Genomic DNA, 26,504 nt, shown 5'->3' with positions numbered 1-26,504 from the left:
GTACTGTACATCATTTGCAGAGGTGGGTAGAGTAGGCAGAAATTGTACTCAAGTAAGAGTACTGTTACTTTAGAGTTTTATTACCCAAGTAAAAGTAAGAAGTAGTCACCCAAATATTTACTTGAGTAAAAGTAAAAAGTATGTTGTGAAAAAACTACTCATGTACTGAGTAACTGATGAGTACCTGTTCGTTTAATGATGACGGCAACAAATAATGCACAAAAACATAAAAATAGCAATGAACAAATTCAGAGCCAGGAATATCTCTTAACCAACTAAAACAATAATATATTAAATAATAATACATTAAAATAAAATAAAATTAAGGTAAATTGAGCCACAATAACTTAACAGCACCATAGGCTCAGTAGGCAGAGATTACAAAGGAAAATAACAAGTTAGCCTTTACGCAAACCATAACCTCTGTTAGGTGTGAGCTGCACCTGGGAACACACTGTGCACTTCTGATTGGTGTTTGTATGCATGCATACTTGCCAACCTTGAGACCTCCAATATCGGGAGGTGGGGGGTAAGGGGGGGGGGCGCGTGGTTGGGGGCGTGGGTTGTATGAAAAACTTGACTTTCAGTGAATTCTAGCTATATATATATATGTATTTTATATAAGAAATACTTGAATTATCTATCCATTAGATGGCAGTATTGTCCTGTTTAACTTCTCCGTTCAAGACTGAGAAATCATTTCGGCCACCGTAAAAGTATGTTGTATTAAAACTACTCTTAGAAGTACAATTTATCCCAAAAGTTACTCAAGTAGATGTAACGGAGTAAATGTAGCGCGTTGATATACGAAAATACCATCACATTTTATTAGATGAACTTTATAAAAATGTGTTATTGTATTCACTTTAGTTACTTGCAATAAAACATTTTCACTTTTATTATCGATTGTAAATGCATCGGATCGAGACTTGAAATCGGATGAGATCTGAGGCCCAGATATTGGAACAGATCTGGAGGCTAAAAACTTGGATCGGGACATCACCAGTACTGAGGTTAATAATCCAGCAACCGCTATGAACAAATATGTAAAAAAAAAAAAAAATGAATAGATGATTTTAACAAATTAGAAATGAAAAAAAATGAGTATGACCGTCTGAAAAAATATTAATAATGTAAACTAGAAAAACACTTGTTAAGTGCAAAACTCTGCCAGGCCCTACCTCCCAATAGTAAAAAAAAAAAAAAAGTCCAAACGGTTATCCGGACTGGAACTTTTTGCGCTATATACAGTTGAATTAAATAAATGGAGTGTACCCTCTTGTCAATCATTCTTTCTCTTTGTCTCTGTGTGTGGAGTCGGGGCTGCTACTGAGCATACACCCACACACACAGAAGTTGAAGCTGGTAATGTAATCGTAAGCTAATATACTAGAATGGATCCGGATCAACCCCAAAATGTATTGACCTGTTCTTTATCCCATTTCGGACATTACCTGAAAGTTAGATAAAAATAACTCTCCTCTTATAGGTGTACCTAATGTTGTGTCTGGTAAAAGCGTGTGTGTGTTCAGAATTGTGTGCACTGTAGGTGGCACCATGGAGACCACATGATATTATTAGCAACACTACTGAGGCCTTCGATATGGGCCAAATGGAAAAAAAACAGTGTGTAGATTGCAGGCGAGCTGTGAAGGAATGACACGTCAAAGATAAATGCACTTAGACACACACACACACACACACACACACACACACACACACACACACACACACACACACACACACTTTCACAGCAGTGCTGCATGTGTGAAAATACAGCAACAAAATATTGCTGATAATCACCAGCCTCTCCATTTAGTGACTCACACAACACAACACAACACTACAGTACAGTACAGTACATGGACACACATACACACTGCACTGACCCTCCCTGTACTACACACACACACACACACACACACACACACACACACACACACACACACTTACTCATACAAGTGCTCTCCAGGCAGCAACACTCTCACTTCAGCTTTGCACAGGATGTTACGAAATCAGCCCTGTTGCTGAAACTTAGCGAAGGTCGTTGCATGGAAGTACACACACACGTTGTGAGCGCTGTGCTGGTCTTTCAACTGGAGCGACCATCCTGTCGCTCGTCATCCTGTCGCCCAGAGCCGTAGAGGCCTGGCCCGGACTTGATTTCATTTCACATCCCAGCACAGTTAGAAGGCAGGAGGAGAACGATGGCTGCCGAGGATGTTCTGGATGAGATGATGCGCGAGGAGGCGGAGGACGTCTTCTACGAGGACGGTAGGGCTGCGATGCTGCCGTTTGATTAGGGTGCCAGCTTTGGGGTCTCATGGCGCTGAGAGTTTCATTGGTTCCTCCACTTTGCACGCAGCGAAGCAATGTTTATAACTGAGTTTTAGGAAATGGATGTTTGTGGTCTTTACAAGTAGATTTATTTCGCAGGAGTGATTTGATCGATTTCTCAACCTATTTTGGAATACAGTACATGGATGTTTATGTAATACACTCCAGCTTCTTTATTCTTTTTGTCATTTATCGGTCTTTAAAGAAGTGGTTTGTGCAAAGTTGATTTTTGAACCCATTTTGTAATCCAGTGGGTGTTGGTGCCAGGAGTTCATTAAGGCATTAATGAATATTATTTTCCAACCTATTTTGCTAGCAATGTTTGCCACTATGTGGGTGTTTTTATCAGACAAGCCATTGTTTTTAAACAAGAGACAGAGTTAGGTGTGCACACGCAGTTTTTCTGGCACTATATTTGCCTCTGAAGGAGGGCTTAGTGCAGAATGTATTGATTTCTCAACCTGTTTTGTGCTTGCGCTTGCATGTTTATGTAATACAAGGCAGTTTTGGTGTGTGCACCCAGTTTCTTCAGGTTTTTTGTCATCAATGGGTCTTGGCATGAACAAAACATGTAGAATGTATGCATTTCTCAATGCAGTTCCTTCACTGTGCATGGCAATGTTGTAATACTGTACAGGCTAGGTTTGAAGTAGAGTTGTGTACTAAATGTTTGTTAAGCGTTTTTTGGCATTCATTTGGAACTGCAGGAGTAGCATTTTTGTCATGTAACTGAATCTGTTGATTTTGTAAGCTCTTTTGAATGCAGTGATTTCACTATTTGGGTGTTTCTGTAACACAGGCTCGTGGCTTTAAGTAGAGTTGGACACAACAGGTCTGTTAAAGGTTTTTGACGTTCCTTTGCAACTGCAGCTGTAACATTTTTGCCATGTAACTGTGTTTGCCGGCGCAAAATGTGCAGAGATTTTTCAATCTATTTTTAATGACCTGCCTTTTCATGGGAGTTCTTGACAGTAGTGTTGTGTACAGTAGTTAGAGGAGCTGCACTTTTTTTTTTGGAATTTTGCCCATCATTCACAAATCCCTATGTAAGGACAAGCTCAGATGTTTTCTCTTGTTTGTGTATTCTAAATCACAAAAACACTAATAAGAGGTGACTAACAATGTAGTTAATAGTGATTTGATCTATTCCGCTTATGAAGCTCTTTAAAAAAATCAAATCCAAAAAACACCAACAATCCATTTACATGTCGTCCCCTGCATATTGATAAAGACATGCACCTGGGGATAGGTTGATTGGCAACACTAAATTGGCCCTAGTGTGTGAATGTGAGTGTGAATGTTGTCTGTCTATCTGTGTTGGCCCTGTGATGAGGTGGCGACTTGTCCAGGGTGCACCCCGCCTTCCGCCCGAATGCAGCTGAGATAGGCTCCAGCACCCCCCACGACCCCAAAAAGGGACAAGCGGTAGAAAATGGATGGATGGGATGGACCTGCATATTAATCAAGTATTAGCAACATTGTTATTGCAAGAGCTAACGCTGAGGAACTACTTTTAAGAGGCGTTTTGTTTACAGAGGTTACTAGCCACTGCAGCTCTTGACATACTGAGCCAGTGAGCTGCTGCATTCCCTCCTCTGAGTTGGTAAAAGTTAGTACTAGCCTGTAGATCATGCCTCTCACTTGAATAGTAGAAGGTTCTGAATGGAGCCAGAACACTGCCAGTAAGATTTGATATCTAAAAAAATAATTGACATTGACATGAAACAAGTTTTGGCAACAAATAAATACAAACATTTAAAAAACAGTGTTTTTGGTGTTTTCGATTCCAATATTCATATTTTTGTACACTTTTATTGTTTTTGTGTGTTTCAAGGGTTTTTATGATCGCTTCTCTTTTTTACGATTTTGTTTCTTTTTTTTCGGTTTCGCTTCTTTTTTTTTACCGTTTCAAACTAAAGGCAGTGATTTAGTGTGAGTGGTGGGTGCCTGTGGGTGGGGCTTATAACAAGTTTACCCGGAAGCAGTTTTACTGGACTGCAAAAACACCGTTGAACAGGGGTGTCCACTGAGGGCCGCACATTGAAAAATCAAAGCTAGCAGGGGCCATTTTGATATTATTTATTTTAAAAACCAATACAATATATGTATAAAAAATATACATTTAGGCTTCCACTCAGGCTTGATCCTGGGGACCCCAAAGGGTTTTGGTCCAAAAAATATAAAAAATGTGTCATTATTCAGTATTATTATTTGTGTTATTATTCAAGTTTTTAAATCTCTAGATCAACATTAGGTCTATCAGTCAATATAAAAAATTTTAAAGATTTAAATTGTATGCTCTTTTTGTCAAAGAAAACCCTTTTTTTAAATGAAAAAAACACAAAATATGCAATATTTTCACCCAATAAAATTTTTAAGTAGGATATTTGAGATCATATAATAATTGGAGCCTGAAAAAGGTCAATAAGTCATAACACCATTGATTTTAATTCATTATTAATTTTTCAGCAATGACACTTAAAAACTAAGCACACTAAAATTGTAGGGAATCCAAAAGGGTCCTACTCATTAAAGGGTAAAAAAATAAATTATAATTGTTTGTATTTTTACTGTTTACTTTTAACACAATAATCTCGAGATCAACGTCAGAAAATACGTTTTATTTTACCTTTTCAATATCTACTCCGTCTATTTGTATTTGTATTTGACGTTACCTTCTCCAGTTACCGAAGAGCATTATTTTAGTTTTTTTGAGATCATTAAATTCTGTTAACATTCGTATTAGCTTCTTCTCCTGAACACATTGTTATGAGTGGCCGTTAGGGGCCAAAATGTCAAAAATACACAGCGGAATGACGCACAGGGAAGCAAAAACAGCGCAAAATGTGAAAAATGCCTAGAATTATCAAAAATACCTACCAGGGTTTAAATTCCATAAGTTCCATGAAGAGCCAAAATGACCTAAATGTAAAGAAATAAACCCAGGAATGACGCACAGGAAAGCGGGGAAGAAAAAGGCAAAAATAGCCCAAAATGTGAAAAATGACGAATATTGTCATGAGTTCCATGAGTCCCGGGAAGAGCCAAAATTAGGAAAATTTAAAAAATACACCCAGGAATAACGCACAGGGAAGCGGGGAATGTGAAAAATTACGAAAATTATCAAAAATACCTGACGGTCAAACACACTGTCGTGTCATCTGCAAATAGTACGAACATTAAGTCCTTTGTAACTTTACAAATGTCGTTTATATAAAGATTGAACAATTTTGGTCTCAGTATTGATCTCTGGGATGGGATTTAAAAAAAGAATTCGATTATTTACAGATCATAATTAATTAACGGCTAATTGTATTCACTTGACCGCTAATTAGATGATGACTTCATCTACCCCCTTGACCTCCCAAAAAAGGAAATGATGGAATAAAGTAAAGGTAAAAATACAGCCGTCCACCAGACAAAATATTATTTACAGAGAATATAGGTCAGTGATAGTAAATTTACATTTGATCATAATTGATTGAATATTCATCACGTAACACGCATCCAAAAGCTCATTAGAGAGGAAAATCCCATCCCGCTCGGCATTGTGCCGCCTTGAGCCGATGCCTCTAAGAATAAAACCCTGTGAAGCCCCCACCGGGCGGCCGACCCCCATCGTGGAGCATCATCGGTCGCATGCTTAGAGTTCTCGCTCTTCAAAGGGAGCGTCACGTTACGTGCGGCGTCCTACTGTAGCTCAGTCAGAAGTGGGTCACGGGCAGGCATTAACATACATTACACGCCAAATGATGCAATAATATCTGGGAATATCCTCACGCTACGCTAGGAATTGGAGACGTGTGTGTGTGTATGTATGAATGTGTGTGGTTGTGTGTTGTGCACGTGCCTTCGGAGATGGAAAAATTACGAACAATTCTTGGCGCGAACGCTTGAGTGGACCTCGTCACACCAAATGTATACACTGAAAGAGTTTCAAAAGTGTTTTACATATGACAGGCGGAGGTGTGAGCACGCGTGACGGATATTTTGGTTTTTAAAAACGGCCGGGATGGTTACGCAAGCAAGCAGGCCGCGTGCTCCCTTTTTGGTTGCGCCTATAAATAATCAGTCAGGTTGCAGCAAACAGACTCGGGCTAATGTCAGCTTTCCCTTCCAAGACGACTGCATGCAGACTGTAGTGAGTGAAGGTTGCAACGTTTTCAAACAACAGACTCATCGAAGATGTCACTCTGGTAGAAGAACACCCACAGCATTTATTTTGCAACAATGTTGACAAAATGCTTTCAAGGAACTGATTTGAAAACTCTGACTTGTATCACGCACATTCACAAAACAGGTTAATTTCTAATCATGAGTGTCTTTGTCAAGAACACACACTGAAAAAAAATCGATAGGCGGTGTTCTGCACAAAAAACCTTATCAGATTTGGTGTACACACCAACTTCTAACTCCTTGTTGAAACCCCTTGCTTGTCTAACAGGAACTCCCTGTCACAAAAAAGGCACTGCATTCAAAGACAGCTTGAAAAATCTCAAATTTTGCACATGCAAACACAGTTACATGACAAATATGTTACTCCTGCAGTTGCAAATGAATGTCAAAAACTACTAACACAGTGTTTTTCAACCACTGTGCCGCTGCACACTAGTGTGCCGTGAGATAGAGTCTGGTGTGCCGTGGGTGAATATGTAATTTCGCCTACTAATACAAACCCCCTTTCCATATGAGCTGGGAAATTGTGTTAGATGTAAATATAAACGGAATACAATGATTTGCAAATCATTTTCAACCCATATTCAATTGAATGCACTACAAAGACAAGATTTTTGATGTTCAAACTCATAATTTTTTTTTTTTGTTGCAAATAATAATCAACTTAGAATTTCATGGCTGCAACACGTGCCAAAGTAGTTGGGAAAGGGCATGTTCACCACTGTGTTACATGGCCTTTCTTTTTAACAACACTCAGTAAACGTTTGGGAACTGAGGAGACACATTTTTTAAGCTTCTCAGGTGGAATTCTTTCCCATTCTTGCTTGATGTGCAGCTTAAGTTGTTCAACAGTCCGGGGGTCTCCGTTGTGGTATTTTAGGCTTCATAATGCGCCACACATTTTCAATGGGAGACAGGTCTGGACTACAGGCAGGCCAGTCTAGTACCCGCACTCTTTTAATATAAAGCCACGTTGATGTAACACGTGGCTTGGCATTGTCTTGCTGAAATAAGCAGGGGCGTCCATGGTAACGTTGCTTGGATGGCAACATATGTTGCTCCAAAACCTGTATGTACCTTTCAGCATTAATGGCGCCTTCACGGATGTGTAAGTTATCCATGTCTTGGGCACTAATACACCCCCATACCATCACAGATGCTGGCTTTTCAACTTTGAGCCTATAACAATCCGAATGGTTCTTTTCCTCTTTGATGCGGAGGACACGACGTCCACAGTTTCCAAAAACAAATTGAAATGTGGACTCGTCAGACCACAGAAAACTTTTCCACTTTGTATCAGTCCATTTTAGATGAGCTCAGGCCCAGCGAAGCTGAAGGCGTTTCTGGGTGTTGTTGGTAAACAGTTTTCGCTTTGCATAGGAGAGTTTTAACTTGCACTTACAGATGTAGCGACCAACTGTAGTTACTGACAGTGGGTTTCTGAAGTGTTCCTGAGCCCATGTGGTGATATCCTTTACACACTGATGTCGCTTGTTGATGCAGTACAGCCTGAGGGATGGAAGGTCACGGGCTTAGCTGCTTACGTGCAGTGATTTCTCCAGATTCTCTGAACCCTTTGATGATATTACGGACCGTAGATGGTGAAATCTCTAAATTCCTTGCAATAGCTGGTTGAGAAAGGTTTTTCTTAAACTGTTCAACAATTTGCTCACGCATTTGTTGACAAAGTGGTGACCCTCGCCCCATCCTTGTTTGTGAATGACTGAGCATTTCATGGAATCTACTTTTATACCCAATCATGGCACCCACCTGTTCCCAATTTGCCTGTTCACCTGTGGGATGTTCCAAATAAGTGTTTGATGAGCATTCCTCAACTTTATCAGTATTTATTGCCACCTTTCCCAACTTCTTTGTCACGTGTTGCTGGCATCAAATTCTAAAGTTAATTATTATTTGAAAAAAAAAAAAAGTTTATCAGTTTGAACATCAAATATGTTGTCTTTGTAGCATATTCAACTGAATATGGGTTGAAAATGATTTGCAAATCATTGTATTCCGTTTATATTTACATCTAACACAATTTCCCAACTCATATGGAAACGGGGTTTGTATTTATTTTAGTAATTATAATGTGCAAATGTGCCGTTGTTGAGTGTCGGTGCTGTCTAGAGCTCGGCAGAGTAACCGTGTAATACTCTTCCATATCAGTAGGTGGCAGCCGGTAGCTAATTGCTTTGTAGATGGCGGAAACATGGTTTATTGTGATCACAATATGCAGACGACAGCGTGCAAGTAAAAAGGCGTCTAATGCTTATAGCAAAAATAAACAAAGAAGAAGGCTGTGCAAAACGAAACTAAAACTGTTGCAAAGTAAACAAAAACAGAATGCTGGACGACAGCAAAGACTTGCAGCGTGTGGAGCAGACGGCGTCCACAAATTACATCCGAACATGACATGACAATCAACAATGTACAGAAGACATGAAACTTCTACAGGAAAATACCAACAAAACAGGAAAAGACACCAAAATAAGAGCGCAAGACAAAAACTAAAACACCACACACAGGAAGACACCAAAAAAAAAAAAAAATAAGTCACAGCGTGTTGTGACAGTACTTTGAGACAAGAGCTATAGTCATGCACGGTAGGTTATGGTTTGAATTATTATCCAAAACTTGCGAGAACAACTTTTTATTGTCAATATCAGCTACTGAGTTTAATGTTTTTAGGTTTTCTGCTGGTGGTGTGCCTCCACATTTTTTCAAAGACAAAAATGTGCCTTGGCTCAAAAAAGGTTGAAAAACACTGTACTAACAGACCTGTTGTCCACAGCTAATTAAAACCACTAGCCTGTATTTCAATAACACCCACATAGGGAGAGCACTTCATTCAACAGTAGCTTGTAAAATCAATAGATTGTGCAAATTTTGCACCTGCAAACACACTTAAATGACAAAAATGTTATTCCTGTAGTTGCAAATGAATTTCAAAAACCCTTAAAGGGGAACTGCACTTATTTGAAATTTTGCCTATCATTCGCAAGCCCTATAAAACGACACTCTTTTTTTTAATGCATTGTAAATCGTAAATAAACGCCAGTAAGATTGTAGCTGAGATAGGCTCCAGAAAGGGATAAGCGGTAGAAAATGGATGGATGTATGGAAGATGTGGCCAACAATGCAGTTAATGGTCAATCTATTGCACCTGTAAAGAGCTTTAAATAAGCCACAAAAGCCTCCATAATCATTGCATGTTCTATACGGCAGCCAACAAATATGTTTCTCAGCTGTGGTCCGTATGGGCCGCAGCAGTTCTCAGGGGTGGCTCGGTTGGTAGAGCGGCCGTGCCAGAAGCTTGAGGGTTCCAGGTTCAGTCCCCGCTTCCGCCATCTTAGTCACTGTCGTTGTGTCCTTGGGCAAGACACTTTACCCACCTCCTCCCAGTGCCACCCACGCTGGTTTAAAATGTAGCTTAAAGATGTAGATAATGGGTTTCACTATGTAAAGTGCTTTGAGTGTCTAGAGAAAAATCGCTACATAAGTATAATTCTTCACTTTACTTCAATTGTAATACACTTTTCCACCACTTGTAGCAGTAATGACAATATCAAACAAACAGAAGAAGTCTGGAGCTAAAGTCGTAGAGAAGTTTCTTAAGAATGTATTTATTTTGGCCCTTAATATATTTTTTTCATCAGTTTGTATAAGTGCTTTTTATTTTGCCGTATATCTGGTTAGTATTTATTTTCGTAATCAGCCTGACCTAAGCCTAAACCTAATCGTTGTGATTAACACATGATTTCATAATATTTGAAAAGATCTCCTGTTTAACTGTAAGTAGGTTAAATATAGTACTTTTTACCTAAGTCAAGACAGATATAACAGAAAATGCAATCAGACATGACAAAAAAATTATTACTAGCATTTAATTCAATTCAATTATTTAGAAATAATTTAAGATGTACTTTTATCAAAAATACTTAATACAAAAATAAGCCAAAACATTCATAAAGTTACTTGTTGTATATTTAAAAACCTAAAATTCATTTTCTAAGTAAAATTTGTATTTTATTCAATGTCAATAAAATGTGCAGGTGTACCTCATGTTATTTCCTTGTTTATGTGCGTTTGTAATTATTGAATACCATTTAAATAAGGAGTGAGATTAATAAATCAGCGTTAATATTTGAGTGGGTACCGGGCCCCTCTGCATTGGAAAAGTTGGGTCCCAACGTCAAAAAGGTTAAGAACCCCTGCCACAGCAGCCTCGGTTAATGCTAAGTTAGCTTATTAGCATCACACTAGGCAAAGGTTGCTTGCTACTGTTTTACGAGGAATATTTTTTTACTTAACCCTTGTTTTAATGTTCATATTGTTGTTACTCAGCCAGCGTCTGTGGGTCTGATGGACACGTTGCATTTTGTGGCTTTTAATGCCTCACAATCAAACACTTTTATGTTAAAATACTGAACAGATGTTTATTGGGATAAGGTAAACATCTGTTCAGTATTTTAACATAAAAGTGTTTGATTGTGAGGCATTAAAAGCCACAAAATGCAACGTGTCCATCAGACCCACAAACGCTGGCTGAGTAACAACAATATGAAAGTTGCACGGAAAATTTCTCTGCCAGTTTCTGCATCCCACAGGGATTCTTCTTTTGTGTTTCTGCACCTGCGGTTCCCACACAAGGTTGCAACATTGTTTGTCAACACTGTCTGCTCTCATTTTTTCGCACATTTGACCCTCTGATGTTCTGTGTACCTACACTCTGTCCTCCTCCTGTCTAGGCCTGCTGTGTGTGTGTGTGTGTGTGTGTGTGTGTGTGTGTGTGTGTGTGTGTGTGTGTGTGTGTGTGTGTGTGTGTGTGTGTGTGTGTGTGTGTGTGTGTGTGTGTGTGTGTGTGTGTGTGTGTGTGTGTGTGTGTGTGTGTGTGTGTGTGTGTGTGTGGTACACAGAACATCAATTTCCACACTTCTATTAGCCCCGGGTCCAATGGACCCGGACATCTTATATGTAATAGAAATGTGTAGAGGGGGTGTATGGTGTGTGTTATATGTTCTTCACAGAAAATGAGCCAAAGTCAGTGAGTCTCAGTTTGAAAAATTAATTGTATAATTTTTCTTTTAATAAAAAATGAAAACGGGTCCCACAGACCCGAACACCACACAAGGGTTCAAAGTCACATTTTTGATGTTAAGTTTGTGTTTTTTAACACTGTGTCATAAAGGATTTTGTTTAATTTGGAGCCCATTTAAAACATGTTAGCAAACAGAAGTCTGAGGCTGCTTTCAAACATCTATTTTCAGCCATTTTGACCTAAATTGATCAATTTATGGACACTTAAATGCTTCTTTCAACATTTTCCTGAGACCAATCCCTGGGGGAAAAGAGTTAAAAAGTCATCAGTGCACTGGCGCCGCCTCCTTGACAACAAAACACAATGACCTCTTTAGAAACAGCTTCCCCTTTTAAAGTTATTTAAAAGCTCCTGTGTGTTTGGTTGCTAGCAAACAGTTAATAGTTTGTCCCACCAGGAAGTGGCAGTATTAAGACCTCATAAGAGCGATGGCGCCGTGTTTTGTTTCTAAATATTAAGTGCTTTAAGCATGAAGAGAGCTTCTTTATGCTGGGTTTGACTCCATTTTCAGCGACAATTTGCTTTGACTTGCTTCCTTTGTTGGGGTCTGCAATAGGATGCTCCTCTGTCGCCTCCCTGCCCAATTACCTGACAAAAGCGCTAATTGCTGCGCTCGTTTGTTTGCCTTCTTCAACATTCCTTCTGGCCCAGACACTTGTTTGGCTCCCGTTGAGCTGCAAGCTAGATGCTTTTAGATCCCAAAAACCCAGAGGGCAAAGGAATTATGCGATGACGGGTACTTACGACATGACGTAACCGCCGTGATGAAGGGTTTTCGATGCCGAAGGGCTTGTCTCTACTGTTTATGGGCCACATTCTAACAGGCCACAGCCTGCGACAACCATCATTTTGAGGAATGCTGGTGTTTGTTGCAGGCCGGCATTTTCATTTTCTATCCCTGTAAAAATGCATTGGCAGGTTGTCAAGTGCGAGCCACAGCAGCAGGTGGCACTATAACCGCCATTTAGCCAAAATATGTCTTAAAAGATATTTTGCTGAACTCTTAACTCTTCTGCTATAACCCCCTGACTGTAAACACAATTAGCCAATCAGAAGCCGGAAGAAAGTTATTTCCTGAAAAAGGCCAAGGGAGAATCATTGTGTAGACTAGTGAAGTCACTCATTAAATATCACTTGACTATAAAGACAAACAAAAGTTAACATATGCAATAACCAATATTTTGGTAAACCAAGCTGAAATAGGCAAAACTTGGCATATATATTTTTTGTCCTGTCCAGCTACTCAGGCAAATCATATTGTTGATGTAGATACCCATATCCATCCATCCATTTCTACCGCTTGTCCCTCTCGGGGGTGCTAGAGCCTATCCCAGCTGCATTCGGGCAGAAGGCGGGGTACACCCTGGACAAGTCGCCACCTCATCACAGGGCCAACACAGACAGACAGACAGACAACATTCACATAATATATATAATAATGCAAGTAGCTATTTAAAAGGGTGTAAACTTTTATCTCTCATTACTGTAGAAGTCTTTATCACTGTACTGTAATTGGAAGGTAAATAAGTTTTAGTTATCTTAAATAGATAAATAAATACAAAATAAAATACTTATTTCTGTAAGCAGAAATTTTACTTACAAACCCCGTTTCCATATGAGTTGGGAAATTGTGTTAGATGTAAATATAAACGGAATACAATGATTTGCAAATAATTTTCAACCCATATTCCGTTGAATATGCTACAAAGACAACATATTTGATGTTCAAACTGATAAACTTTTTTTTTTTTTGCAAATGATCATTAACTTTAGAATTTGAAGCCAGCAACACGTGTCAAAGAATTTGGGAAAGGTGGCAATAAATACTGATAAAGTTGACGAATGCTCATCAAACCCTTATTTGGAACATCCCACAGGTGAACAGGCAAATTGGGAACAGGTGGGTGCCATGATTGGGTATAAAAGTAGATTCTATGAAATGCTCAGTCATTCACAAACAAGGATGGGGCGAGGGTCACCACTTTGTCAACAAATGTGTGAGCAAATTGTTGAACAGTTTAAGAAAAACCTTTCTCAACCAGCTATTGCAAGGAATTTAGGGATTTCACCATCTACGGTCCGTAATATCATCAAAGGGTTCAGAGAATCTGGAGAAATCACTGCACGTAAGCAGCTAAGCCCGTGACCTTCGATCCCTCAGGCTGTACTGCATCAACAAGCGACATCAGTGTGCAAAGGATATCACCACATGGGCTCAGGAACACTTCAGAAACCCACTGTCAGTAACTACAGTTGGTCGCTACATCTGTACGTACAAGTTAAAACTCTCCTATGCAAGGCGAAAACCGTTTATCAACAACACCCAGAAACGCCGTCGGCTTCGCTGGGCCTGAGCTCATCTAAGATGGACTGATACAAAAAGGAAAAGTGTTCTGTGGTCTGACGAGTCCACATTTGAAATTGTTTTTGGAAACTGTGGACGTCGTGTCCTCCGGACCAAAGAGGAAAAGAACCATCCGGATTGTTATAGGCGCAAAGTTGAAAAGCCAGCATCTGTGATGGTATGGGGGTGTATTAGTGCCCAAGGCATGGGTAACTTACACATCTGTGAAGGCGCCATTAATGCTGAAAGGTACATACAAGTTTTGGAGCAACATATGTTGCCATCCAAGCAACGTTACCATGGACGCCCCTGCTTATTTCAGCAAGACAATGCCAAGCCACCTGTTACATCAACGTGGCTTCATAGTAAAAGAGTGCGGGTACTAGACTGGCCTGCCTGTAGTCCAGACCTGTCTCCCATTGAAAATGTGTGGCGCATTATGAAGCCTAAAATACCACAACGGAGACCCCCGGACTGTTGAACAACTTAAGCTGTACATCAAGCAAGAATGGGAAATAATTTCACCTGAGAAGCTTAAAAAATGTGTCTCCTCAGTTCCCAAACGTTTACTGAGTGTTGTTAAAAGGAAAGGCCATGTAACACAGTGGTGAACATGCCCTTTCCCAACTACTTTTGCACATGTTGCAGCCATGAAATTCTAAGTTAATTATTATTTGCAAAAAAAAAAAAAAGTTTATGAGTTTGAACATCAAATATCTTGTCTTTGTAGTGCATTCTATTGAATATGGGTTGAAAAGGATTTGCAAATCATTGTATTCCGTTTATATTTACATCTAACACAATTTCCCATCTCATATGGAAACGGGGTTTGTAAATAAGTATTAAACATCTTAAAGTGCATTTTTTTTCCAGTTGGAAAAACAAGGTCAGAGGTTGTTTTTTGTTACCATCAAGTGATCACGCCATTCTCGCTCATTCTTCCGTGTTATTGGGGGTATGATGCCCATCCAAATTGAAGCTGAAATATAACCACAACGGGATATCTTTTTTTCATCCTAATTTTTGTTACTTTGCGGCACTTGTCACTGGCGTGTCGCAAAGCTCTCTGCCTGCGCTTCCTGTGTTTGTAAAGCTGGCGGTCTTGCACTCGGCCCGTCAAGACAAAAATTGTGGATGTCTGCATTCAGTTAATTCTACTGTTAAATAAAGGCGCTCAGGTGCTGAGATCGATGCACAGAGTGAGACTTCTTTCTCCCTGTTTGGAGCAAGAGACGAATAAAAGTGAGGCTCAACAATTCTGATTAGCGAACATGTCTATCACTCAAATGGCGGTGACGGCGGAGAGAAAAAAAAACCCTTAACCTCTTGCAGTTACATTATTGCATTAATTAAAACGTTGATGTCGATTCGATGTCAATTAATCGTGCAGCCCTGGCATTTACTTCGGTGAGTGGACGTCTACGGTATCTCTTTGCAGTTGCTTCTCTGACACATCAGCAGCTTTCCCATATTTTAATGATTAAATGTCCGCTATTTATGTATTATTTTGACATCTTTGGCTGGTACTGTATTAGACACATTCGTTTTCAGTAAGTCGCAGTCTAGCAGAGATACCTTCGAATCGTTTCGTCAAATCTGCTACACGCTCTGTCATGACTTTGATGATTTTTTTTTTTTTTTACTTGAATGAATATCATCCACTTCTTCTTCTCACTTTCTTCCTTCCCATGGTTGGAGAAACAAAGGGATGTCATGCTAATGCGAGCCAATAGGAGCAGATGTCTTAATCGGGTTGACTGTGGCATTCGTTACGGCAGCGTTTCTCAAAGTGTGGGGCGCGCCCCACTGGTGGGGAATAGAGACATGACAGGTGGGGCGCGAGGAACGGGAGGAAATTTCACTTTAATTTTTTTTTTTTTTTTAAATTATATTCTTAGATTATTTTTTTTACTATGCTTTCATTTTCTATACACACTGTAAATCACTTTGTGATTCTGTCTGTGAAATCCACTATATAAATAAATGTAAATTACTTATTTTTCCTGTAGGCTTTACATTTCTAGGTAGGAGCGAAAGTTTGACAGACATAGCAACAGTAACTAATGGGGGCGGGGCTAAGCGGAAGCTTTGTGAATGGCGAGTCACTGTGCGAGGATTTGCTGTTTTGCAAATACATAAAAAATAGAGCCACTGCTGATGAGCTGTTCAAGATAATGGGCAGTTTCCTCAAAGAACACGACCTTAAATGGGAAAACTGTGTGGGCTTTTGCTCTGATGGCGCACAGACCATGGCAAAGTCAAGAAACGGGCTGCAGGCTCTAATAAAGAGGGTTGCGCCAAATGCGCATTGGACACACTGTGTCATTCACCGGGAAGCACTCGCGTCAAGGCAGCTCAGCCCCGAACTCAATGAGGTTTTAACAGTGGCAGTGTCAAGCCTGCAACCCCGATTTGAAAAGCTGTGCAGTGCAAAACAGGCTCATTGCAGCCACTAATGCTGGAGTACTGTAAAACTCATGTTCACTTGCCCTGTCTTGCCAAATGCATATAGCTCCTCCTTTTTTTTTTGCAAAGATTGCAAAGTGGCACTTTTATTTTTATTTATTATTGAACTTGATGCAAGTTGTTTGATTTATTATTGAACTTGATGCAAGTTATAACACTTTTATTTGATTTATTATTTAACTTGATGCAAGTTATAACACTTTTTTTGATTTATTATTGAACTTGATGCAAGTTATAACACTTGTTTTGATTTATTATTAAACTTGATGCAAGTTATAACACTTTTGTTTTATTTATTATTGAACTTGATGCAAGTTATTTTATTTGATATTGAACTTGATGCAAGTTATACCACAGCTGCAAAGTATTTTATTTATTATTGAACTTGATGTTATTTTATGTTATTGAGTTTGAATGTATAAAATTTGATGTTATAACATCAACTTGATGTTCAATAAATTTGAAAATGTTAAGCTTGGCATTAGCGTTCTGTTGGGGCGATGGGGGCAGGTGGGGCTTGAAAACTCCCCCTTGTCCAAAGTGGGGGATGACAAAAAAATGTTTGAGAACCACTGCGTTACGGCAACTATTGGCATTGGGGCACTCTTAAGTTGATGTACCACTGTATGTTTTTTATAATTATATTTCAAAGATAAATTATATTAATTAAAGAGATTAACAAAGGAGCAAATAGTTGATCAGCCAAATGTCAAAAACACAGCATAATAAAATCATTGGTTGTTCATATGTAGTATTTAGAATGTTAATATCACCAGTCTTGGAAAGTTGCGCCAAAAATGCAGTTTTTGTGACTAAAATATATATTTTTTAATATAGGACAACATTTAAAAACACACAAACTCATTATGCTAATGAAGTGTCCCTGTGGCATCCCTTAGTTTGTCCATCAAGCGAGGATTATCATGGCCGTCCACTTGACTTGATACGCATCACGTTCTGACCGATACCCCTCAACCCCCTACTGTCAATCATCTTTTACATTCAGGTGATGGAAGTTACCAGAATTAGGCGAACTAAAATGACTTTGTGGCAGTGTGTGTGTGTGCATGTGTGTGTGTGTGTGTGTGTGTGTGTGTGTGTGTGTGTGTGTGTGTGTGTGTGTGTGTGTGTGTGTGTGTGTGTGTGTGTGTGTGTGTGTGTGTGTGTGTGTGTGTGTGTCTGTATGTGCTCCATGTTGGTAGTGGACCTACTAGTGTAGCCTGTAGCAAGCATGTTAGCGCACATCTTCTTCATGGCTTGTGACAGTAGTACTCACTGACCTACTTTTCCCCACAAAACACTGTTGCTATTATCATTTCATGTTTTTTTTTGGACTACATTAAGGGTCACAATATTAGAAACTTCTCAGTATGATGCTGTTCAGTTCAGTTCACATTCAGAGGTTCCACAATAGCGTAATGGAAGTTTCCAAAACTAGCTTTGATGCTAGCATTTAGACCGTTTCAAAGTATTTTTTTGTAAGCCCTAATTTAAAGGCCTACTGAAACCCACTACTACCGACCACACAGTCTGATAGTTTATATATCAATGATGAAATCTTAACATTGCAACACATGCCAATACGGTCGGGTTAACTTATGAAGTGCAATTTTAAATTTCCCGCCACACCTCCGGTTAAAAACGTTTTATTATGCTGACGTATGCGTGTGACGTCACGAGGGCAAGGGAAGTATTCGGAGCCCGTAGAAAAAGCTCTATTTTCATTTCATAATTCCACAGTATTCTGGACATCTGTGATGGTGAATCTTTTGCAATTTGTTTAATGAACAATGGAGGGATCGGTGTATTAGCGGCTGGCTGTAGCAACACAACAAGGACTACTTACTTGGATAGCAGATGCCTAGCCGATGCTAGCCGCCAAACCCACGGATGAAGTCCTTCGTCGCGCCGTCGATCGCTGGAACGCAGGTGGGCACGGCTGTTGAGGAGCAGATGAGGGCTGGCTGGCGTAGGTGGAGCGCTAATGTTTTTATCATAGCTCTGTGAGGTCCGGTTGCTAAGTTGCTAAGTTAGCCTTAGCGTCGTTAGCAACAGCATTGTTAAGCTTTACCAGGCTGAGAATTATTAACCGTGTAGTTACATGTACATGGTTTAATAGTATTGTTGATCTTCTGTCTATCCTTCCAGTCAGGGATTTATGTATTTTGTTTCTATCTGCATTTGAGAACGATGCTATCACATTAGCTCAGTAGCTAAGTGTGTCACCGATGTATTGTAGTGGAGATAAAAGTCACTGTGAATGTCCATTTCGCGTGCTCGACTCTCATTTTCAAGAGGATATAGTATCCGAGGTGGTTTAAAATACAAATCCGTGATCCACAATAGAAAAAGGAGAGAGTGTGGAATCCAATGAGCCAGCTTGTACCTAAGTTACGGTCAGAGCGAAAAAAGATACGTCCTGCACTGCGTCTAGTTCTTCACTCTAACGTTCCTAATCCACGAATCTTTCATCCTCGCTCAAATTAATGGGGTAATCGTCGCTTTGTCGCTCTGAATCTCTCTTGCTCCATTGTAAACAAAGGAAAATTGTGAGGAATATTACCTCCTGTGACGTCATGCTACTTCCGGTACAGGCAAGGCTTTTTTTATCAGCGAGCAAAAGTTGCGAACTTTATCTTTGATTTTCTCTACTAAATCCTTTCAGCAAAAATATGGCAATATCGCGAAATGATCAAGTATGACACATAGAATGGATCTGCTATTCCCATTTAAATTAAAAAAAATTAATTTCAGTAGGCCTTTAAGCTCTACTTTGGAAAGACACTGTTTTATGTGTCTGTAGCTTTAATGCAAATGAGCTGTTTGTCTGCACTTTAAAGAAGCATTACTTTTGACTAGGGATTTCCGATAATGGCTTTTTGCCGATATCCGATACTCCGATATTGTCCAACTCTTAATTACCGATACCGATATCAACTGATACCGATATATACAGTCGTGGAATTAACACATTATTATGCCTAATTTGGACAACCAGGTATGGTGAAGATAAGGTCCTTTTTTTAAAAATGTATTAAAATAAAATAAGATAAATTAAAAACATTTTCTTGAATAAAAAAGAAAGTAAAACAATATAAAAACAGTTATATAGAAACTAGTAATTAATGAAAATGAGTAAAATTAACTCTTAAAGGTTAGTACTATTAGTGGACCAGCAGCACGCACAATCATGTGTGCTTATGGACTGTATCCCTTGCAGACTGTATTGATACATATTGATGTATAATGTAGGAACCAGAATATTAATAACAGAATGAAACAACCCTTTTGTGTGAATGAGTGTTAATGGGGGAGGGAGGTTTTTTGGGTTGGTGCACTAATTGTAAGTGTATCTTGTGTTTTTTATGTTGATTTAATTTTTAAAAAATACTATATATATATATATATACTAGACGTCCGTCTTTTACCTGATATGTACCGCTCCGTACAGCGGCGTTTTAAAAAGTCATTAATTTTACTTTTTGAAACCGATACCGATAATTTCCGATATTACGTGTTAAAGCATTTATCGGCCGATATTATCGGACATCTCTACTTTTGACATACACACTTAAAATTCTGCACTGTCTAATGTAAATGTGTCATATACCACTTACAACTTATGATGAGTACCTTTCACATTTAAACCGATACGATGCTAATACTCAACTGTACTCATTTTCGGTCCTTTTGTGTGTGTTTTTGAATGGTAATTGTTTGAAAAAAAAATTTTTTTTAATAAGCTGATTATAACTCTAAGGTCCAGTTGCCACTGTATATATTGTTTTCTTATTACATTTCGAGTCTCATTTGCAAGTATTATATGGTAAACATTGCATGCTGTTGCAATTCCAAGACATTAGACGGCAGTAGTGTATAGACTACGTCGTATTGCCTAGCTAGAAAGTAGTTTTTGCCATTAAGCTAAATGTGCCCTGCAAAGTGTTTATACTGGAAGTATTGTACTTATTAGACACTTGCTGTTTGATTGTAAGATGTATCTTAGTTGTAATTTACATGACAAAAATTGGAAGTGTTGAAATGGCCGTGTAAAATCCTTAATGCTAATAAGTAGCATGTATATGGCAAAGCCAATGAGCATCTAGCTACTGCATTTTACATTGAAGCATTTTCTATCAGCCATACTTGCTTTGATGGCGTTTAAATTTTCAACATTAAAAAAGGCAGTTTGGCTGAGTCCGCTCTGAGTGCTGCTTGTTTGTTTCCTCGCCAAGTGTTTAGTCTGCAACCTTACGTGACATCATGAGCACCAAAATATGGCAACGTTTGATTTTACGTGAATTGATACCCATTAGTACCAAAGAAATTTGGCCGGTGCCTATAGAAGTACTGAATTTAGTACCCATCCCAACATTCAAATACGTAACATTGAGAAGTGGCACAGGAGGACACAAGTGTCTGTAAAACGTGCTATGTTAGCTACAATGCTAACATTACACTGACATTTTAACATAATGCTAGGTTAGCCTATTCGCTGAAGAAAACGATTAAACCTACAGCTTTTTGATTGATTGATTGAAACTTTTATTAGTAGATTGCACAGTATATATTCCGTACAATTGACCACTAAATGGTAACACCCGAATAAGTTTTTCAACTTGTCCACGTTAATCAATTCATTTCACGTCTGTACCTGTCTCACAGGTAGTTGGCAGAGCTTCGGGCTTTATTTTGAGATGTGTAGTGAAGCCTGGGGAAGGAGATTTTCCAAAAGTGAGCCTTCGAGTGCCTCTTGTCTCAAAAGTAGAGCAATAAAATGAGGGATATGATTGTTGATTTTAGATTGTAACGGTTGTAAAATAATAAAAAATTCACTTCAGCGTAAAACGGCACACTTTTAAAGGGTATGCATTCCAAGCCAAAGCCGAAGCATAGATCAAGCAAATAACATTGACGGTAAAAACAAAAATGTATCACATTTTGTAGCCTCGTCAAAGACATTCTCGATAGGGTAGACAAATAAGCATAATACCTCACATATATAGGACGGAGGAATGATGCCCGCATTCTGCGACGTTCCCACAGGCCTCTGGGGAGGAACATGCATCAACAACGAGTCATACCAAAGACTATAAAAATGGGACCCATAACCTCCCTGCTTGGCACTCAGCAACAAAGGGTTGGAGTTGGGGGTTAAATCACCAAAATGATTCCCGGGCGCGGCGCCGCTGCTGCCCACTGCTCCCCAAGGGGATGGGACAAATGCAGAGGACAAATTTCACCACATCTAGTGTGTGTGTGACAATCATTGGTACTTTAATCTTAATCTTAAACAACCTGTCATTACGCAGACCTCATAACATGGAGCCCGTGTCGCTGTGAGGCCTGTTTTGCACACAACATGGACACATTGCAGGAAACAAAACCTAGCATGAAGCTGACAAGGCCAATGCTAGTTTGACTTTTACTCCAGGACACCTCTCTCTCTCTCTCTCTCTCTCTCTCTCTCTCTCTCTCTCTCTCTCTCTCTCTCTCTCTGTCTCTCTCTCTCTCTCCTCTCTGCCTGCCAATGGGTCAAACAAAACATGGCGGGTAACCTGAGAAATGGCAGTGCTCAGCATTTCCCTTCTAATATTTTGGTGCTTTAACACTATCAGCTGTGCCTGTGCGTCCTTTGGCCTTGTCCTTCCTGCCCTCGCTTTCTCTGCCTGCCGTAGTCCACTCAATTCAAATGAGATTACTAATGAGGGAATAAGTGCGATTTTCACGATCTGACTTTATGTTACAGTGCTTGCTCGGACGCGTGTGTGTGTGTTTGTGTGTGTAAATATAGCTTCCAGACAGGGGCCGAAGATGACAGCTATAATTACAGGACAGAACAGCAGCTGAGAAGGCTGAAGATGACAGTTTGTTGCTCCTCATAGGTTCTCTTTTCATGCAATTGACCAACTTCACTGCAATTGTTCATCAAAGTAGTGTTCATCAGTTGTATTTGTAGGCGTAGTAGGTCTAATGTGCTCTACTTGTTCCTAGGCAGGAGATTGCCATGCCTGTTTTTTAATTAAAATTTGCATATTCCAGTAGTATTAGCAATGCTGTTTCCTTGGCAACTTGACTGTAAATGACCTTGAGTGGCGCCCCCTGTGGGTTGTGGTCAAAAATGCTTTGTAAGACATGCTAGCATACATGTGATATCCTCAAAGTTGTATCATGATTATTGACTTATAGACAATTAGTTGTGTGCTTGTCGATCCCCCGAAAGGTACGCGGCAAATTTCGGGGCGATTCGGCAAAGCACGTGAAAGTTGCCGTGCGGGTTTTGCAAAGCGCATTGAGTTGTGGGAGAAATTTCAAGTCAATCTTACATATAGGATTTAACTAAAGATGTCCGATAATGGCTTTTTTGCCGATATTCAATATTCCAATATTGTCCAACTCTTAATTACCGATTCTTATATCAACCGATACCGATATATACAGTCGTGGAATTAACACATTATTATGCCTAATTTTGTTGTGATGCCCCACTGGATGCATTAAACAATGTAACAAGGTTTTCCAAAATAAATCAATTAAAGTTATGGAAAAAAAATGCCAACATGGCACAGCCATATTTATTATTGAAGTCACAAAGTGCATTATTTTTTTTAACATGCCTCAAAACAGCAGCTTGGAATTTGGGACATGCTCTCCCTGAGAGAGCATGAGGAGGTTGAGGTGGGTGGGGTTGAGGTGGGGGGCTAGGGGGTAGCGCGGGGGGTTTATTGTAGCGTCCCGGAAGAGTTAGTGCTGCAAGGGGTTGTGGGTATTTGTTCTGTTGTGTTTATGTTGTGTTACGGTGCGGATGTTCTCCCGAAATGTGTTTGTCATTCTTGTTTGGTGTGGATTCACAGTGTGGCGCATATTTGTAACAGTGTTAAAGTTGTTTGTACAGCCACCCTCAGTGTGACCTGTAGGGCTGTTGACCAAGTATGCTTTGCATTCACTTGTGTGTGTGAAAAGCCGTAGATATTATGTGACTGGGCCGGCACGCAAAGGAAATGCCTTTAAGGTTTATTGGTGCTCTGTACTTCTCCCTACGTCCGTGTACACAGCAGCGTTTTAAAAAGTCATAAATTTTACTTTTTGAAACCGATACCGATTATTTCCGATATTACATTTCAAAGCATTTATCGGCCGATAATATCGGCAGTCCGATATTATCGGACATCCCTAATTGAAAGCTTTTTTCACCACAGCGCCATCTGCTGGATCTGGCGGCTCAGTACCCTTAAATTCCCCATAAGTTGGAGATTTGCCACAAACCTTTTTTATGTCTTATCTAATGGTGGCCTAGTTGTGTTTTTAGAAAGATGAGTAACTTCCTCATGGTGGGTTTTTTTTTAACAAGAGAAACAACCGGAACGGAAAAGAAGGATCAGAGGTGACTCCTGCATTAAGATTAATTATGTCGCCCGCTGCAGAGTCATTACGGAAGCCCTTCCTGCCTTTTCCTAATGCCAAGTGATAGATTAAAAGAGACAAACCATTTTCTGCTCCCGTTGCTTCTCGGAAGGAATCAGATTTTCACGGACTACGCGTCCACTTATGGAGGGCAATTATGATGGCAGGAGTCACTATTCATCTGATAAAAGTCCTTTTATTTGCACCTGTGTTTCCTCACGCCATCATTGATCCAGTATGTTAACATGACAAGCAAGTTTGGGGTGTATTATTATATACATGTAAAAACAAACGACTTCAGACTGACTCGGAAGGTGACAGCTGCTTAGTCTGGTGCACAGACAGGGAATCAGGTGTGCACGTGCATCAGACCAGTTCATGCCTGGGGCCTTGCTGGGTGTGTGAGCAGATAATACAGTAGCTGCTTTCCAAAAAGTATGCATTTTTGATAATGCTCATTCTTCATAAAGGTACCTTGTTATTGTGCAATGCTAACGATATTCAAATAACAGTATTGTGCCGTTAACAGCTAACTGGCAACTAGCGCTCTAATCGCTATCTGGAAACTAGCACATTAATCGCTAGCTGGAAACTAACAGAAACAATCACTGGCTGACAACTAACGCGCTAATCACTACCTGGCAATTCGATTGCTAATCACTAGCTACCAATTAGCGCACCAATCGCTAGCTGACAACTACACTAAAAAATGCTGGGTTATTTTGATAATCCAATTTATGAGTTGCGAGTTTTGGGTTAAATTTTGGAGATATTTTTATGAAGAGCAATCCATTTTTAGGGTTATGAGGGTATTATTTTAACTCAATTTCTGGGTTTTCAAAACTATGAACCACTTTTGGGTTGTTTTTAAATGAGTAACGCATTTTTGTGTAAAATGCTTTTTTTTTATTAAATAGGTACTTTTTTCTTGAAGGGAATTTTATTAAGGATTAATCTCATATTACATTATTTACAATCACATATCTTATGTACATGAAAATATTTGAGCATGCTGTATAGAACTACTATGACCATACATGGCAATTATTGCAAAAACATATAACTCATATCTTGCTTTTGAGTATATTTTAATAGAATAAAAATAATTTTGATCAGTAGTTGGGAAGGAGTAGGACAAACCAGCAGTAACATTTATAATTTTTAACCAACTATTGGGTCAAGGAGTGCTAAATTGCGCAACCCAATAGTTGGGTTTGGAATAACCCAACATTGTAGTGAGCATAACTCAGCTTTTGTGTTAAATAAATTCAACCCAATAGTTGGGTTATGAATCAACCAACATTGAGTTAGCATAACTCAACTTTTGGGTTAAAATATTTCAACCCAATACTTTGGTTGGGAATAACCCAACATTAAGTTATCATAACTCAACTTTTTGGTTAAATAATTCAACGCAAAAGTTGGATTGAAAAAATGTATGCGAAATGTTGAGTTCAAATAACTCAAATAAGTGGTTCGTCCTTTTCTAAACCAGCAGTTGGGTTAAAATTGGGTTATTTTTTAACCCAACATTTTTCAGTGTGTACAGCACTAACCGTGAGCTGGAAACTACAGCCCTAATCATTAGCTAGCTGACAACTAATGTGCTGATCGCTAGCTGGCAACTAGAGTACTAATCACTAGCTGACCACTAGTGCGCTAATCGCTACCTGGCAATTAGAGTGCTAATCGCTAGCTTCCAACTAGCGTGCCAATTGTTAGCTGGCAACTAGAGCATAAATCGCTTCCTTTCTTAAATGCTAACATATATTAATGTAATCATTTATTCATATTTAAGTACATGACAGTGTGTTTGTAAATACATTTATATTTGTGGAATATTTGCGAGAGGCGGAGGCGATATAAAAATACATTTTTAAAATCTACCAACAATGTTATGGCCCACTGCAGTACCTCTGCGGACACCTGTTAAAGACCCCTAGACTAGACCTAATTAGACTGTATCTAATGTTACAAAGTTAATTGATCTTCACATTGATTGACGTGTTCTATTTAGGTAATCAGCCACCACTTCACGCAGTACAACAGGCTTTGCTCCACATCTTAAAATAAAGCCTGAATTATTGCCAATTATCTAGCATGCTGCTGGCAAAATATGAGTTTAATGTTAGAACATAGCTATGCTAATGTTGCTAATATTTGTATCCTCCTGCCCCACTCCATAAAAAGCTGCATCTAACATTTGGCATTATGTTCATATGACCCCAATTTGAGTTGATATCCTAATTTTTTTTGACGCAGGTGCAAGTGTATGAAGCCTGTTTCATTCCCACCAGTCAAGTCCCGCCTTCTCGGTGACATCCTCGCCTTCCTATTGGCTGGCGGTTTCCCAGGAGGAGCGAAGCGAACACAAACTGGAATGTGTGGGAGTGGGTGTCTTTCACCGTTTGCTCTGCACGACCGACGCTCGAACGCCACTATCGCCGATTTCTATGAAATTGAATCAGTTTTATTTTGTTTTAGCGATTGTTCCTGTTTTTTTGTTTGCCGGGAGAACACCAGCTACTCTTGACGTATGAATGAATGGTCGGATTGATGGATGGATGGAGGGGAGCAGGTAGACGAGCGCTAAAAACGCCGCAAAGAAGCTACTTTGAGTGATTAAAAGGAAAATAAATCCATTAAAGGTGAGTTTAAAAACACAACTTGGGGGGA

The 26,504-nt window shown here is 39.4% G+C and overlaps 1 protein-coding gene across 5 annotated transcripts in view; it reads left to right on the top strand.

The window, feature by feature from the left end:
• Positions 1-26,504, top strand: part of ripor2 (RHO family interacting cell polarization regulator 2) — a 98,851-nt gene that overhangs the window by 11,946 nt on the left and 60,401 nt on the right. For 3 of the 5 annotated variants that reach the window (XM_062056580.1, XM_062056574.1, XM_062056578.1), the window contains exon 1: positions 1,994-2,274. The exons of 1 other annotated variant lie outside the window; for it this stretch is intronic. In XM_062056580.1, coding sequence (XP_061912564.1) covers positions 2,208-2,274 — 67 coding nt within the window. In that variant the 5' untranslated portion in view covers positions 1,994-2,207. Of the gene's footprint in view, positions 1-1,993; positions 2,275-26,194; positions 26,477-26,504 lie in introns of those variants that run through there. One more of the 5 variants, XM_062056579.1, reaches the window with a different exon arrangement.

Source organism: Entelurus aequoreus, linkage group LG08 (assembly GCF_033978785.1).
Source record: "Entelurus aequoreus isolate RoL-2023_Sb linkage group LG08, RoL_Eaeq_v1.1, whole genome shotgun sequence".
NCBI classification, from domain to species: Eukaryota; Metazoa; Chordata; class Actinopteri; order Syngnathiformes; family Syngnathidae; genus Entelurus; species Entelurus aequoreus.
Note: the sequence above shows the minus strand (reverse complement) of the source record. Positions and strands in the feature narration are given on the sequence as shown.